The following is a 15,875-nucleotide window of genomic DNA, read 5'->3' as shown; positions in this document are numbered from 1 at the left end:
CCTGTTTTCGCGCTACATTCCCGGCCCATGTCCATTTCCTCTTCTTGATTTCAGCTATGGTGTCCTTAACCCCTGTTTGTTCCCTAATCCACTCAGCTCTCTTCTTGTCTCTTACGGTTACACCTACCATTTCTACCATTTTTTTCCATTGCTCACTGCGTCTTCCTCAACTTAAGCTGAACCCTCTTTGTAAGTCTCCAGGTTTCTGCTCCATAGCCAAGTACCGGCAAGATACAGCTGTTATATACCTTCTTCTTGAGGGATAGTGTCAATCTACCTGTCATAATTTGAGAGTGCTTGCCAAATGTGCTCCACCCCATTCTTATTCTTCTAGTTACTTCAATCTCGTGATTCGGCTCCGCGGTTATTACCTGCCCTAAGTAGACATAGTCTTTTACAATTTGAAGTGCACTATTACCTATCTCGAAGCGCTACTCTCTTCCGAGGTTGTTGTACATTACTTTCATTTTCTGCCGAATAATTTTAAGACCCACCTTTCTGCTCTCCTTGTCTAACTCCGTAATCATGAATTGCAATTCGTCCCCTGAGTTACTCAGCAATGCAATGTCATCGGTGAAGTGCAGGTTACTAAGGTACTCTCCAGTAACTCTTATCCCCAACTGTTCCCATTCTAGGCTTCTGAAAACCTCCTGTAAGCATGCGGTAAATAGCATTGGGGAGATTGTGTCCCCCTATCTTACACCCTTCTTGATTGGTATTCTATTGCTTTCTTTATGAAGCACTATGGTAGCAGTTGATCCCCCGTAGATTTTTTCCAGGATGTTTATATATACTTCATTGATACCCTGATTCTGCAGTGTCTGCATGACGGCTGATGTTTCTACTGAATCAAGTGCCTTCTCGTAATCTATGAAGGCTATGTATAGTGGTTGGTTATATTCTGAGCATTTCTCTATTACCTGATTGATAGTATGAATGTGGTTGATTGTTGAGTAGCCTGTTCGAAATCCTGCTTGTTCCTTTGGTTGATTGAATTGTAATGTTTTCTTTACTCTGTTAGTAATTACCTTTGTAAATAGCTTGTATACTACAGAGATCAAGCTGATCGGCCTGTTACTCTTCAAGTCCTTGTCATCTCCTTTCTTATGTATTAAGATGATGTTAGCATTCTTCCAAGACTTTGGTACTCTTCCTTTCAGGAGACACCTCGTAAACAGGGTGGCTAGTTTTTCTAACATAATCTGTCCTCCATTTTTCAGCATATCTGATGTAACATGATCCTCACCAGCAGCTTTGCCTCTTTGCATGCTCTCCAAAGCTTTTCTGACTTCTTCTATCATTACTGGTGGGGTGTCATCTGGGTTACTGCTAGTTTTTATAGTATTAAGGTCGTGGTTGTCCTGGCTACTGTACAGATCTCTGTAAAACTCTTCCGCTATTTTAACTATCCTATCCATATTAGTAGGTATTTTGCCTTCTTTGCCCCTTAGTGCATACATCTGATTTTTACCTATCCCAAGTTTCCTCCTCACTGCTTTGAAGCTTCCTCCGTTTTTCAGAGCGTGTTCAATTCTCTCCATATTATGCCTTCTTACATCACATACTTTACGTCTATTAAACAACTTCGAAAGCTCTGCCAGTTCTATTTTGTCTGTTGTACTTGAGACTTTCATGATTTGACGCTTCCTAATGAGATTATTTGTTTTCTGGGAAAGCTTGCCAGTGTCCTGTCAAACTACCCTGCCTCCAACTTCCACGGCACACTCTATAAAGATACTCGTCATATTATCATTCATTCTATCTACGCTAAGGCTGGTTTCCTCACTAAGAGCCGAGTACCTGTTCTGAAGCGAGACTCTGAATTCCCGTACTTTCCCTCTCAGTGCTAGCGGATTGATTGGCTTCTTGCGTATCAGTTTCTGTTGTTTCTTCTTCAAGTTTAGGCGATTCGAGACCGTACCATTCTATGGTCACTGCATTGTACCTTGCCAACTACTTCCACATCCTGCACGATGCCTAGGTGTGCACTCATTATAAAGTCTATTTTGTTCTTATTTTCGCCATTAGGGCTCCTCCATGTCCACTTGCAGTTTGCTCGTTTTCGGTAGAAGGTATTCAAGATCCGTAAATTATTGCGTTCTGCGAATTCTACTAGTAGCTCTCCTCTGGCGTTCCTAGTGCCGATACCATAATCTCCTACTGCCTGGTCTCCAGCCTGCTTTTTCCCTACCTTTGCAATAAAGTCTCCCATCAGTATAGTATACTGCATTTTTACCTTACTCATTGCCGATTCCACGTCTTCATGGAAGCTTTCAACTGAAGCGTCATCATAGCTGGATATAGGCGCGTAAGCCTGTACCACCTTCATCTTGTATCTTTTATTCAGTTTAGTTACGATACCTACCACCCTTTCATTAATGCTATAGTACTCCTTCATCTTGCCAGCTATGTTTCTGTGAATTAGGAACCCCACTCCCAGTTCTCTTCTGTCAGCCAAGCCCCGATAGCAAAAGACGTGCCCATTCTGTAGCATTGTATATGCCTCATCTGTCCTCCTAACCTCACTGAGGCCTATTATATCCCAATTAATACCCTCTAGCTCCTCGAATAGTACAGATACACTTCCCTCACTAGATAAGGTTCCAGCGTTAAACGTTGCCAAGTTCAGGTTCCAATGGCGGCCTGTCCGGATCCAGAGATTCTTAGCAGCCTCTGCTGCGTTGCAGATCTGACCGCCGCTGTGGTCAGTTGCTTCGCAGCTGCTGGGAACTGAGGGCCGTGAGTTATTTGACGTATGCATGTGGGAGGTAGTGGCTAGATACTGCACCAGGGTGGCCAATCCTTCTCTGGTGGGGGAGTGCGTTCCCGGCGGTGGTTACCGGTGAGGCCTCACCACAGGCCTCTTAATGCAGTTCCATCTTCCATCACCACGCAGATTTTTGTTTTCAGTCCGGTTGGGAGCTGCGCGGCACCGGGATTCGAACCACGGACCTTTTGCATGCGAGGCGGATGCTCTAACCACTACGCCATCACTGCATCGACGCACCATACTTCAATGTCCATTTATTGTTGTAACCCGTGAATGTCACAGAAACAGTGAATGAGCATGCAATACTATACCAACTGTAATTTCACCGAACAGCACATTAGAAAAAAAATAGATGGCTTAAACATTTATAACCTGTATATATCTATTCTCCAAAGTCGTAAGCCATAAACAATGACCGATCATTTGACTCAAGGCTTATGTTATGGCATCCCAAACCAAGCGATTTCGGGTTGTCGCTCGCTGACAAAGCCCGTACACCAAAGATGCACTGAAGCCTGTTTGGTTCAACACGTCTCTAAAACACTGCATGTGACCAACCAGACGCTCAGTGGAGTTTGTGCGGCAAGGGCTCCATCTAAACATTTGTCATTGCCTTCCTGCACACTGAGACAGGTGCAGGTGCATAGGAACGATATCCGTTTGCACGAGATCATCTTTCCTTGCCTTATCATATTTAAAGAGACGCATACTTTTAGATGAAGAGCCCTCGACAACCTGAGCTGCCACAGCAAACATATCTGGCTCTTGACTAGAATTTCTCTTGCCATCTCCTGCCATTGCCTCTCTGAGAACTCATCTCTAACGTAACGCCGTGACAAGGTTCAAGACTAAGTTTACAAAGACATTGGGGCTCAGTCTCGCAAAAAGCGCTTGCGGAATGCACATGTGTGTCTGGTTTCCACTCCTTGTTATCACACTGCATAGCTTTATCTTTTGCTAGTAAAGGGGTACTGACACAAAATTTTGCAGCCGAAATAGCCTGCGGGGTGGATTTCCCTGAACATTTGTATATCATCTGCAAAATATCGACTGCAAATAGAAGGTATCTCAAATATAATTTCGATGTTTGCGTGAGACCTTGACTCTATGGTGCCATTGACACCCTCGAAGGGGCTCCCTACTTTCTTTTTGTCGCCACAGTGCAGTCAATAAAACAAGTTATGATGACATCATAGCCATCTTTTTTATTTTGCCGTGTTTGTTCCCGCAGTCTATACTTCCCTGTGGCTGGTTGCAACTGCATGGCCGTGGCATACGCTTAGGCAGTTTTGTGTTCGGCAATAATGCAGTTCCGTTTGTTCTTCGAAAAAAAATTCTTGATGCGGACCGTGCAAAAGTGTGTGGCAGTTTTGTGTGCTGACGTGGTCAGGAGCTGCACACGCTAGGTGGTGATATTTGCACCCGGTTTTGGAGCTCTCTCAAACTGAAACTGAAACTGGTCGATAATGAGGACCCTGTAGTTAATTATCCATCACGTGCGGCAGCAAACGGTGTGTCATGTCATGACTAACAGGTCCACAGCAACACATTGCAGCAGAAAAACGCGAGGCCAAAGACCTAAATTTACACTTGTCAGCTTTGTGTCCCCTGTTTTGGCATAGCTGACAAATTACAGGTGATCCCTGTTGCCTGCAGTTTATGGCTATATGCCATAAATGATTGTATAAGAAACACCACAGTTGTGCTCTCGCCTTACTTTTTGGAGCTTCGCTTGTGCATTCTCCTTCCTCAAGGTTGTCGCACGCCACTTTTTTGAGATTCCTTGGCCCTTGAGCCTCAAAAAACTGGACAGTCTGCCTTCCCATTTCCTCCACTGTGCCCACTTTTCTTTCCTTCAAAAATATCGCCAGCTTATTGCTCAAACGGTTGAGGAATAGCTTGCCAACTATTTCATTGCAGACTCCTTCGTATGTTTTTTTCTGTGTCTGAGAGCTCCATCCAGGATCAAAGTATAGTTGGTGAGACGGCACACAAACTGTTTACCCGTTTCGAAATTCTCGGCTTTACACAGTAAAAACTTCTCGTGAAACCCTTCAGCCTTCAATCAAAAATGCTCCGACAAAGTTTTCTTTTCTTTTTTAGTCCACCAATTATTCTTCTTGCACGCGGCCGAACACGCTCTATGCCTTTCGCACATTACACAAACTCAAAGCATTGGCCATTCGCTCCTCTTCCAACCTTGTCCAAATAAATAAATAAATAATCGCGTTCTGCTCAAAACGAAGCAGGTAAGCATTGAGGTCGTCCCTTCTCTTTTTTGTCGAGGCCTGGGAGCAGGCAAGCTGGCCGACGGCGACAGGGGAGTACTGGCGTTACTCGGATCGTTATGTGAACAAGCTTTTATCACAGCTATGTAATCTAGCCTTCGGTTCGAGAATTTTCTTTTTGCGTTCGTGCTGTTCACTGCGCTTTCTCTTGTTCAACTCACGTTGCATTCTAAGTCCATAACCACAGCTGCCAACTTCTCCCAATCTATCCCTGCAACCTCCGAAGATAACGTGACTGGGCCAAAAGATGGAAGATCCTGGAAGTGGTCATCGCCACCCACGAAATATTCATCGTCTCCACAGCTGAATACCGGGACACCCGAAACGGCAAGCTGGCTGCCAGGGGGTCAACAGCTATGAGCAAGCGTTCCGCAACGCGGCACCTAACATGCAGATTACGCTCAAGCCAAGCGGTCACACTTTCAAGGTTTTGTTGAGTGGCAGGAAAAAGCTTCCTAGTACTCTTGTCGGCCATCATGACCACACATGCACACCTAGAGCGAGCAAGACGCGCACACGCGACACACATGCCAGAACGCGTGGAACAGCTCTGGGCCCGTTTCCAGTCAGAAAACGAAACTAGTTCGAGCCAGCGTGGCGGGCGTCGTGGAGCGGTGGAGACGGGCGAAGGGGTTGTGATCAAGAGAAGAGAGTAGACTTGCGAGAGAAGGGCAAGGAGTTGTAATAAAAGGAGGGGAGGATGCGTCGGCAGGCCGGCCTTGAAAACCAAAACACGCGGGAAGGAGGCAGGTTGGGTAGCTTGCTTGAAAGGTCCGCGAAACTCGTACGTAGAAAACCTTGGAAAGAGTGCATGGCCGCCTGAATTTGTGCGCGCGGCGGTGTTCGAAGAATCGGCGGCCATGGTCAAAAAATCGTTTTGTTGCGCCAGAAGGTTCGCGTGGCCTCACGAACTTTGATATTTCGTGATTCGTTCCACGCAAATTAACAGCCGTTTTCCCGCTTCCGCACCCACGTGGAAGGCATGCTGAGTTGATTGCAAAGTGAGCGAGAACAAGACATAAACACGAAACGAATCGCAAATTATCAGAGTCGGTGGGGTAGCGTACGCTCGTGCACTAGACCCAGACTATCGGATGTAGTCTGTGGCTGGCGATGTTGGCAAATGGTCTGGTCACTCCAGGCCGGTGACATCAACGACAGTACCAGCGATCGAAAACGGGGTAGATGGCCGACCGGTCTTCGAAAGATCTGTGGCAGTGTGAAAACATGGGCCTCATCTGGCGATTCGGGGTGCTCAGAGTAGTGGGGGGACGAAGGACGAAGGACGGAGGGGTGAGTGACAAAAGCGGTCGGGGAGAGTGGCAACTAGAGGGGCGCGGAGGTAGGGTCGGCGTTTAACAATAAGAATGTATGGGCACCTCACCGATGCCTGATCGGTGGTCGAAATTGGTTTCTCGGGAAGTCGGCAGACCGCTGACTCCGTTCGCTGTAACCGATCAGCGGCGCTCGGAGACGTTCTTTGTAAGTGCGATTTTGTGCCATTGAACCAATGTATATTTTCACGGTCACGCGGATATTGTTCATTTTAAGCGAAAGTTCGTTTTAAGTGGGGCGGTTATATGTGAGCTCGACTGTAGTTTTAATGATATCCTAAGTGAGGCTAGCAGCCAACTGTTTTGGATCCTATCTCATGTAACTCTATGAAATGCTGCTGTTGGAAAATATAGCCATGTCAGGGAGAGCAACGTCTTTCGCGCAGTCTCTTCACAATGAGAGCACAGCACGTCAAGTGTGTGGGGGCCACCCACTGATATGGCTGGCGAGCTAGGGTGCATGCCAGTGTTCTCGTCTGCTACCTTAGAAGCAAAGCTCACAGGTGCCGCTCGAGCGACACATCCCCCCCCCCCCCCCCCCCATAATATTGTGCTTGTTTACGATGGACATGGTGTTTTATCTCCACTTTGACGGGAGGCCTCTGAGTGCAGTGTTGTTATTGCATATGCCCTCCTCCAGGCTTGTTTGATACGTGCTTTAGCCGCGTTCATCGCCCTGCCTGCACTCTTATACCCACAGGTAAAACACTCTATGCGCAGGGGTATGTTATCAATTTCGACTTTATACGGGACATAACGGTGACGGCGAAAATTTGTTGATATTGTCTGCATAATTGCTATTTCAATAATAGGGCTATTGCACAATTTAGCTTGGTGTTTGAGAAATGCCACATTGGACAAAAGTTGCTTCACAAGTGCTGTGAAACACAGCTGCATCTGATCTGAACGTGCTCTCTGACTGCTTCAAACTTGTTAGGAAAGTCCTTTCTGGCTTCTTCGAATCTACTTCAAAATGTCATTCTGGTTGCTGTGAGCCAGTTACAAAAGCACTTTTGTGTACTTGGATGACCGCTCTCAAGCCCATGTATGTTGTTTCACCCCTGAACCTGGTAACACAGCATTTAACACATTCATTACGTTGTGAATCACTGGTTGGTCACGGCTTAAGTTCCCTTATTGCAGCTGTGAAATTATGTGCACTTACATGCTTTGATAACTTTATTGCACTTGAACACAGAGGTATGATTTTAGTTGCAGGAGGACACGCACGCTCTGCAGAATACTTGTCTGATGTTAAAGGCTATGACTCACCGCTGACCCTCAACGTACTCAGTTAAAACTTGTTTGTGCTCCTTGCTGCGGGACTCACTTGTGACTGACGCATGAGAGCTCTCCATCTTGTGCTACCGCCTGAATTCCAAAATTGCAATTAATATATACTGTCTGTTGCGCCAGACGCAAGATGGCACGATTATTTTAAGGAACCGAGTGACAGCACGTTCCTTTATTGTGTTGCTTGCGAACTCATATACGTGTTACGGCATACGTGTTATTGAACTAAGTGTCGAAGTTTTTTCTGCTGCTACAAAACTTTTCAGCACGCCTAATAGAGGCTAGTGCTTTCTACGGTCACAAAAGAAAGTACAGCAACGAGGAAATAAACTGAGTTAATACAGAAATTGACTTCATGTGTGTTTTCAGGTCAAGCACTTTGTATTGAAACATAGAGTCACATGTAAAACTACCAGAAAACAGCTTTGTACAGTAGACTCTCAGTAAACGGAACCTGAAGGGACCGGGAAAATATGTTTCATTTAACAGGAGTTCCGTTTACTGAGAGATGAACATGGGTGCAGAATACAAGCCCAAAACCAAGTATTGCAAAGGCGATAGTTCAGTTTAAGGCAGTGGTTCTCAGCCATAGATGTGTCAAGGGACCCCTTCTGGACTGGTGTAAGAGATGGGGACCCCTTGCAGTGGAGGGGACAGGAAGGAGGAGGGGTACGTAGGTAATTAACATAACTGCAGCATGAAACTGGTGCCTTTTATTAGGCTTGTACGAATAGTGCATTTTAGGTTCAAAGCAAATTTGAGCGAGTAGTGATTTTGGTCGAACAATTTTGAATCAAATTTGGATAGTGGAAATGACATCCAAAGAAAAACAGCATATTTATCATGACCTAGCTAACCTGCACAATATATTTTTACATTGAAATAAGGCCTCTATGCTAATGTCTTCTTTTTTTTTTTTTTAATTCACAGGAAGTCGAAACAACTTAAGTAGTTGCAGGATATGAGTTTCAGTAGTATGCCTGTGATAACCGGTAAACTATGTAACATTTTAAGTTTTATTATACTTAGAGCATATAAGCTGTCATAACAAGCTTTTAAGCTTAATAAAATGATGAATTGATTTGAGAGTAACATGTTCATTTAAAAGGGCCCTGCAACACTTTTCAAGGAGCCATGGTGCCGCTAAAGAAGCTTGTTGCCTCGCGAATTTGCCGCCGCAATTTTTTCACAATCATTCCAGTACAAGCGGCAGATATCCAAAAAATTTGTTGCACGCTGCAGTTGAATTCGCTCTTCTGCGAAATAGCTGAAAGCTAAGCAGGAAGGAATGGCACGGCGAAAGAGAATTCATCACACGCACCTCGTGACCTTGAGCACCTTTTTTTCTATTACAATACACGACCTATCAGTGTGATCGTGCGTGCACGCGTGGACACTTCGCAGCCTCCCGCTGCGGCTCCAGCGACGACCGACGCGCCATGTTCAAATCAGCCAATAGCTGATGCAATAGCTGTGACCAGTGATTTTTGAGCTTGTGGGGCCATTTGCCGAGAGACGAGAGCAATTTTCAGCTGGCTTTGAGAATTTACTGTGAATCGCAGGACACGTACTGCGCTATAATATTTGGCTACCGTGTTCTCGGAAGCCTCGACTACCGATCGGGAGTGTTTTCTGATCATGCTCAAAAAGTGTTGCAGGGCCCCTTTAAATTTGCAGCAAAGCTTCACGACAGAGTGAATTTTTCTTGGATGGGTGTTTTCATAGCTTAGCACTCCGATACTGCTGTAAAGCTATCTTTACAAGCGGTTACATGCGGATTAATATACACCTATTCGTTGATTGCGAATACTTTGAAATTTTCAATAATTTAAATTTGAATCGAAGCGAATTTGAATACTCTACTATTCATTCGAATATTTGCACAAGTCTACCTTTTATTGCTACCAAAAACATCAAACAAATGTGCCACATTACTTCATTTTGGTCAGTTCATCAATACGTGGCACAGTCACGCTTAAAGAAAAATGCCGGTGAGGGTTTCGCCAATCACAAAAATGGCTTCGCGGAACCCCGGGGTTAGAGAATTACTAGTTTAAGCAGCAGTTTCATGTAACAGATTTTCGTTTACTGAGAGTCTACTGTATCTCTAAAATAAGCACACCAAACACCCACCGCAAACATGGCAGCGCCATCCTATTAGTCATGTTTTTACTAAATTTTAACTTTTATATACCTAAGAAATATTTCTGTCGTAGAAACTAACTTCGTATGTTTTGTTGTGACAAGCACTTTGTATTTAAACATAGAAGAAGGTGAAAAACAACTATGCATCTTTCAAATAAATGGGCCAAAAGCTGTCTAAAAAGGTGACAGTGCCATCTCGTTAGAAAAGAAAATGGAGGCATAGCTGCCTATTCCACCAGTGGGAAATGACGCATCTGGGTGATATACCCAATGGCCCTCTGGTAGTTCACTCCACACCTTAAACCAGGCCAACAAAAAAGCATGCAAGGTGTTAATGGTGTATGTGGCAATGGCAATGGTTATTTGGTCACAACCTTGAATTTTCCAAGAAATTTTTTTTCTGCGATCTTGAGGCTATTTTTACATCATGGTGAAGTATTAGAGCAAAAAAAAGGAGTAGAAGGCGGGGAAAAGGAGGATTTGATTGGGGGGCTTTCACCAAACACAATGAGAACATTGGGCTTTATAGAAAATGCAAATTTGCAGCTTTTCCTTGGCACAATTACAGCTTATCAGCATGATCGTAAAGAGGACAGACGGGCACTCAAAGCTGCATTTCTCCAATGAAAAATAAAACAAGCTTCCTCCAGAATTCAACTTTCTTAGCTTTTTCCTTCTCTTTGAGCTTCATTTTCTCTGCTTTAAATTTTTGAGAAGTTGCTGTCAACTACCCCTGTGCCATTTCACAGTAAGTAAAGATATGATTATTCAGTTTTCTTCACTTACATTCTGAGACATTAGCGAGAGGCGTAAAACTGTAAATAATTGTCTGCAAATCATACAGATATTTATGATTGACTTTTAAAAACGTTGTTAGTAGGAGTATATGTGCAGGTCATTCAAAAAATTTTGTTTGCTTACTTGAATAATAAAAAAATCAATCGCTTTACGGCATAGAATTGGTCCTTGTGAATATGCTTATGCAAAAATCTTCGCAAACTTAGTCTGATTTGTTGTTAATTAGTTTTGGGATGACAACAAGAGTATATGAATAGTTGTAACTCACATGCTGCAACAGATAGCTCAATACCAGGTTTTGTAAATGATATTTACACAATTCACACCTTGATGCCGAATTTCATAACTGTATCTCTGTAAATGACAAAAATTGTTGTCTTTTCCACATTCCGATATGGAATAAAGAGTGATTGTGCTTTCCACACACAGTGTTGTTCGTGAATTTTTTTCAATATTTTGGTGAATTTAGGTTGCAAATTTTCTTGGATTGAAGGTTTTTCACTTTCTTTTTTGATGTAATGTTGCAGGTGCGTTGTGTGAGCACCACTCTTGTGGTGTGCAGTGCCGCTCAGGAGCTGCTCTCGCTGTCTAGTGTGGAAGAACTGCTGCTATGGTTTGAAAAGAGGCGCCAGGAGGATCCTCAAGTGAGCTGTTGACATTCATCTATGATTGTGGACATCAGCCTTCTTATGTTGACAGAGTCTTTCCCTCACCCAAGCTGTGCCTGATTTTTATTGAACTTAAAGCTTCAATTTGTACTGCAGTCTGTTAGTACAGCTGTTGAACTTAAAGCTTCAATTTGTACTGCAGTGTGTTAGACAGCTGTTGCTATAGCAGTTTTTTTTCTTATTCCTCACAATTTCTTGTTATGTGGAAAAATGTCAATCTTGTTTCCTTTTTGGTCAAGTTAAGCTTCAAATTGCTTGAAAAAAGGAGCTTGCCTTCGTTAAAACATCTCTAGAAGTGACAGGGCTGTATTTATGAAATAAATGAAACAGCACTTATCTACTAGAGAGCAGGTGACAGCTTGCCTTTTAGGTGCATATTTACTATATTCAGCCTAACGAAGTAATCAAAAGTAGTTGGGTAGCTTTCACAGATACTGCAAAAGAGTGGCTTGTTGGGCCAGCATTATAGTGAAAATCAGCTCAAAAAACAGGGACGAAGAAGAAACCACATGAACACAGCACTAACTATCAGCTGAGTATTATCAAAGAACATTCACATATAAGTAGTGTAAATAGTGACATGATAAGAATATAAGCGGCAAAAAACAAGATTAGATTTAGTTGCTGGCATTCAAATCTATTTCAGTGGAATGAATAGATGACCTTGCTATGCATGTCTCACGAGATCTGCTAATAAAAATTGGGGGACTCTTACTTAAACGACAGCTTCAAGAGATGAATCTGATAACAATATTCTGTACCTAGTGCATACTTCAAACACCTAATGCATATTTTTTATTGTGTCATGTTACTGGAGAAGTTTCAATTGTGGATGACTACAATGTAATCTATAAAGTTAAAGTGGCTCTTATCAGTGAAGCTTTCACATATGGCTGCATTCTGTATAATGGGTAGTATGCTTTAAATCATGAGCAATTATGCCCGTAAATTGTTTTCAAACTTGCTAGGCACCCAATACATGGTCTTAACGGATTACGCAGCAACGTGTGCACCTTCTGTAATGGGTTTCTAGAAACTATCAAGTTCTTATCATAATCGCATGTTATGACGTCGGCTGGTGGCTACCCAGGCAACAGAAACACATCTTCAGTGCTTTTTTGAAATGTTTTCGTGAGGACGTTTAAACGTCTCAAGAGCATGCTCAACTAGTCCAGGTAGAGTCCAAGAAAGATCCTATTGTCCGGCCTCAGCACGTTTTCTGAAAATCCACAAATGGTTCACCAGAGCACTTCTGGTACTATTTCAGGATTTATAGAGTACTGAAACATGCTCAAATTAGTGCACCAGGACATTTTGTGTAACAACTGTGCTACCCATTAGGACATTTATGGGACAGTTTGCGTACCGAGTGGGCTACCCATGAGGACATATCTAGGACATTTTGCACACCGACTGCGCTACCCACCAGGATAGGCTGTATGTTGAATTGCTGTATTTTACATGTAATTTTATGTGAAGACAACATTAGAGCAGGGTTGTGTTTTAATAGTATAGAAATGCGTCAGTGGCAATGCAAACCATGCCCATGCAGGGTATGTGGCTGCACGCCACCCTCTGATACGAGCAGAAAAACAGCCAGTTTCTGAAATACTTTATTCTGATGCCCGGTCATCAAAGCCAACAACAAAATCCTTCAAATGATGAGGGGGATGAGGCACTCAGTAGTCTTCATTTGTCAGAATAATCAAAGTGTACTTCCACTGATCCTAAAAGAAAATCAAAATACTTTTGTGAGGACAATGGTTAAAGATACTATAAATATTTCGCAAGCACAGCATTGAGCCACTCTTATGATCAGTGTGGACAGTGTTTTAGAAAGTCAGCAAACAAATGCTTTCTGCAGTATATGTGCCTCACACAGCAAAATTTGTGCAGAATAAATAGCCTGTGTAGCTCCCGATATATAGGACAAAGGTTTCGGCAGATGCATCGTAAACTATGCTGTGCAGCTTCACAGTAATTGACTCACCATTAAGCAGAAAACTCTCAGCAAACAGTCACTTATTTCTTCCAAAAAGTGCTACAAAAGTGCATTCGCCTGTCGTAGTTTGGGGATGCTAAAAAAACTTAGAACAAAAGTCTCGGTTTTTCTAATTCCGTATGTGACCAAAGATTGCCCTCGGATTCTTGGCTTGTGGCAAATCGTCAATATTCAAACATAGGCTGAGCTTGTGGGGGAGCACGTGTGCCCAGCCTCCCTTTCCCTTTTATGGCAGCGCAAAAGGCTAGTTGCGGGAACACCCCCACAGCTGGCACTCGCAATCCCCTTTTCCCTGTGCGGGAAATGGGTTTCCCTTTTCTCAGCGAGAAAAGGTATTATTTTCGTCACAGAAAGGGAAACAGGGTAAGAGAACAAAACTAGCGTGCAGACGGCCACACGCTCTCTCTGACACTGGCCTAGGAACAAGGAGGTTGAAGCCGCAACCCCATACGAGCCAAGGACGACAACGACCGAGGTGTAAGCGTCAATACCTTTATTATCTGTCTCTCTATGCGACATTTACGTGTTATTGCTAACATATAGCAATAAAGTGTGTTGTTGACCTAGCCTGTCGCCCTACTTGCCCTAACTCACGTAGCTGTAATGAGGCGAGCTACAGAAAGGGTACGTTAATCGTGCACGGTACGACTGTGTGCGGCTGAAACATTAGCTATAGGCTTCTGCGTCAGCCGTACATAGGACAAATCCCTTACATCTGGCGCCCAACTTAATGAATTTGGTAACACGGCTAGTTTAGTCGACGTGAGCAACTACCGACGCTCTTCCACGCTTAGGACAACAGGCATGTCGGAACTCCTGGATTTGTCAATGTTGTGTGATATCTCGTAGCAGAGTGTCGATCCTTTGGTTAACACAAGGGCAATGTCAGGACTTTCCGACAGCGTAGATTTTGGTCGTTTCAGGCAGGACAATCAGCAGGGTGCAGACACCGCGTTAGCAGAGATTAGGCCTACGACAGAGAGCGCCATGCCAGGCACTCTGTCACCTGAGGATGCGAACAGAAAGGTGCTGCCACAAGTTGCTCCGACACACGGCGCAACTGTAGGCAAGTCTGCGGGCAACAATTTGCTCTCGAGCAAGGTACTCTTACAGAATGCGCTGTCAGTTATGCAAAGCCTCGCAAGCGCCCTGCAGAACACAGCGCAGGCCCCCGTGTAGACTGTGCGGCCTCGTGTCAAGGTAGACATACCTACCTACACGGGTTACCACGACTACAGGAGCGCCAATGAGTATCTCAACCGGTTGCTCCACTATCAGCAGGCGACAAGACTTTCTAACGCCCAACTTCTCGAGGGCGTGGTCTCAGTGTCGCTCACGGAGCAAGCAGCTCGATGGTTGGACATTGCGCCTGCACGATAGAAGAGTTCTGCAACAGCTTCCGTGGCAAATTCCTACTGGCTAATTATGAGTGGCGTTTGCAGAGGGAAGGGGAGCTACGCAGCCAGCATCCGGACGAATCCTTGCTGGAGTATGTACGGGCGATGTACGAACTGTATTGTGTCGCTAACCTTCACACCACCAGCACAGAAAAAGTCTAGCGCGTTACGCGACAAGTGCACCCGACTTTTGCGGCGCACTTCAGGGGATGCAAGTTTGCAAATCTAGAAGAGCTCGCCACCGAGGTAAAGTGCATACAAGGGGACATCCTTGCTGCGCGATCGTATCGACCTCGGCCAGCAGCGCGCCCAATCGAGCCTCGCTGTGCGCGGAATGGCGGCGCGGTAGTTTCAGAAGCGTTTAGGGGTACACTTTAGCATCGTTCGCTGATGAGCACGTACCATGCGGTTGGGAGCTGCCAGACCGCGCTTTGGACCCCTACGCTTACGCGCTCTGTACGGCTCACGCCACCCTCGCGCGTAATAGTCCAAGATAGGAGTACGTGGTCGACACGAGGCGTAACGAGCGGCGCAACCCAGAGCGAGGACCACCTGATTGAGGCGTCTTACAATTGAGCCGGCGTGGTGTCTGTGGTCCTTGCTATCTGTGTGGCACACCGGGGCACATTGCCGCGAATATCACTGCACACTGAGTCAGAAGCAAACGCGCGGTCGAGAAACGGACAGGGCGGCCAGTGATCCACATCGGCCCCCGTGCGGCGATCACCAATCCCACTGATGCGTTCAGATCACTTGCACCCTCAGTCTGTCGCACAAGTGATGCAGTATGCTCGCCTGCTCCGCTAATCGAGTCAACGATAGCTTGAAAGAAGCTCGTAGCACTTTTCGATACTGGGGCAAGCGCTTTTTTATTCGGTGACAACGTGTTACATCATCTCTGCAAGAACAGTATCTGCTTGAGACAAAGTAACATCTTCCGCCTTGCCACGGGCACAGTACAATCGAGCGGCGCGGCTAGGCTAGTGATCCACTCAGACATACATGTGAGGTGATAACGTTTCGTGGGTCTTCCTGGGCTGTCAATGTCTCTAATCCTGGGGTGAGACTTCCTCGCCAAGTTGGGTATTGTCATTGACATTTCAAATGGCGGTTACCACGAGCACGGCGTAAATGCGCTGAGGCTTTTCTCGAAGGCCCCCGCATTGACATTGGCATGCCA

At 44.9% G+C, this 15,875-nt stretch overlaps 1 protein-coding gene across 4 annotated transcripts in view; it reads left to right on the top strand.

Moving 5' to 3' along the window:
• Positions 1–15,875, top strand: part of LOC119168526 (focadhesin) — a 677,649-nt gene that overhangs the window by 423,983 nt on the left and 237,791 nt on the right. For all 4 annotated transcript variants that reach the window (XM_075890929.1, XM_037419929.2, XM_075890931.1 and 1 more), the window contains one exon: positions 11,156–11,272. In XM_075890929.1, the coding sequence (XP_075747044.1) occupies positions 11,156–11,272 (117 nt within the window). The remainder of the gene's footprint in view (positions 1–11,155; positions 11,273–15,875) is intronic.

Source organism: Rhipicephalus microplus, chromosome 3, assembly GCF_043290135.1.
Source record: "Rhipicephalus microplus isolate Deutch F79 chromosome 3, USDA_Rmic, whole genome shotgun sequence".
Classification (NCBI taxonomy): Eukaryota; Metazoa; Arthropoda; class Arachnida; order Ixodida; family Ixodidae; genus Rhipicephalus; species Rhipicephalus microplus.
Note: the sequence above shows the minus strand (reverse complement) of the source record. Positions and strands in the feature narration are given on the sequence as shown.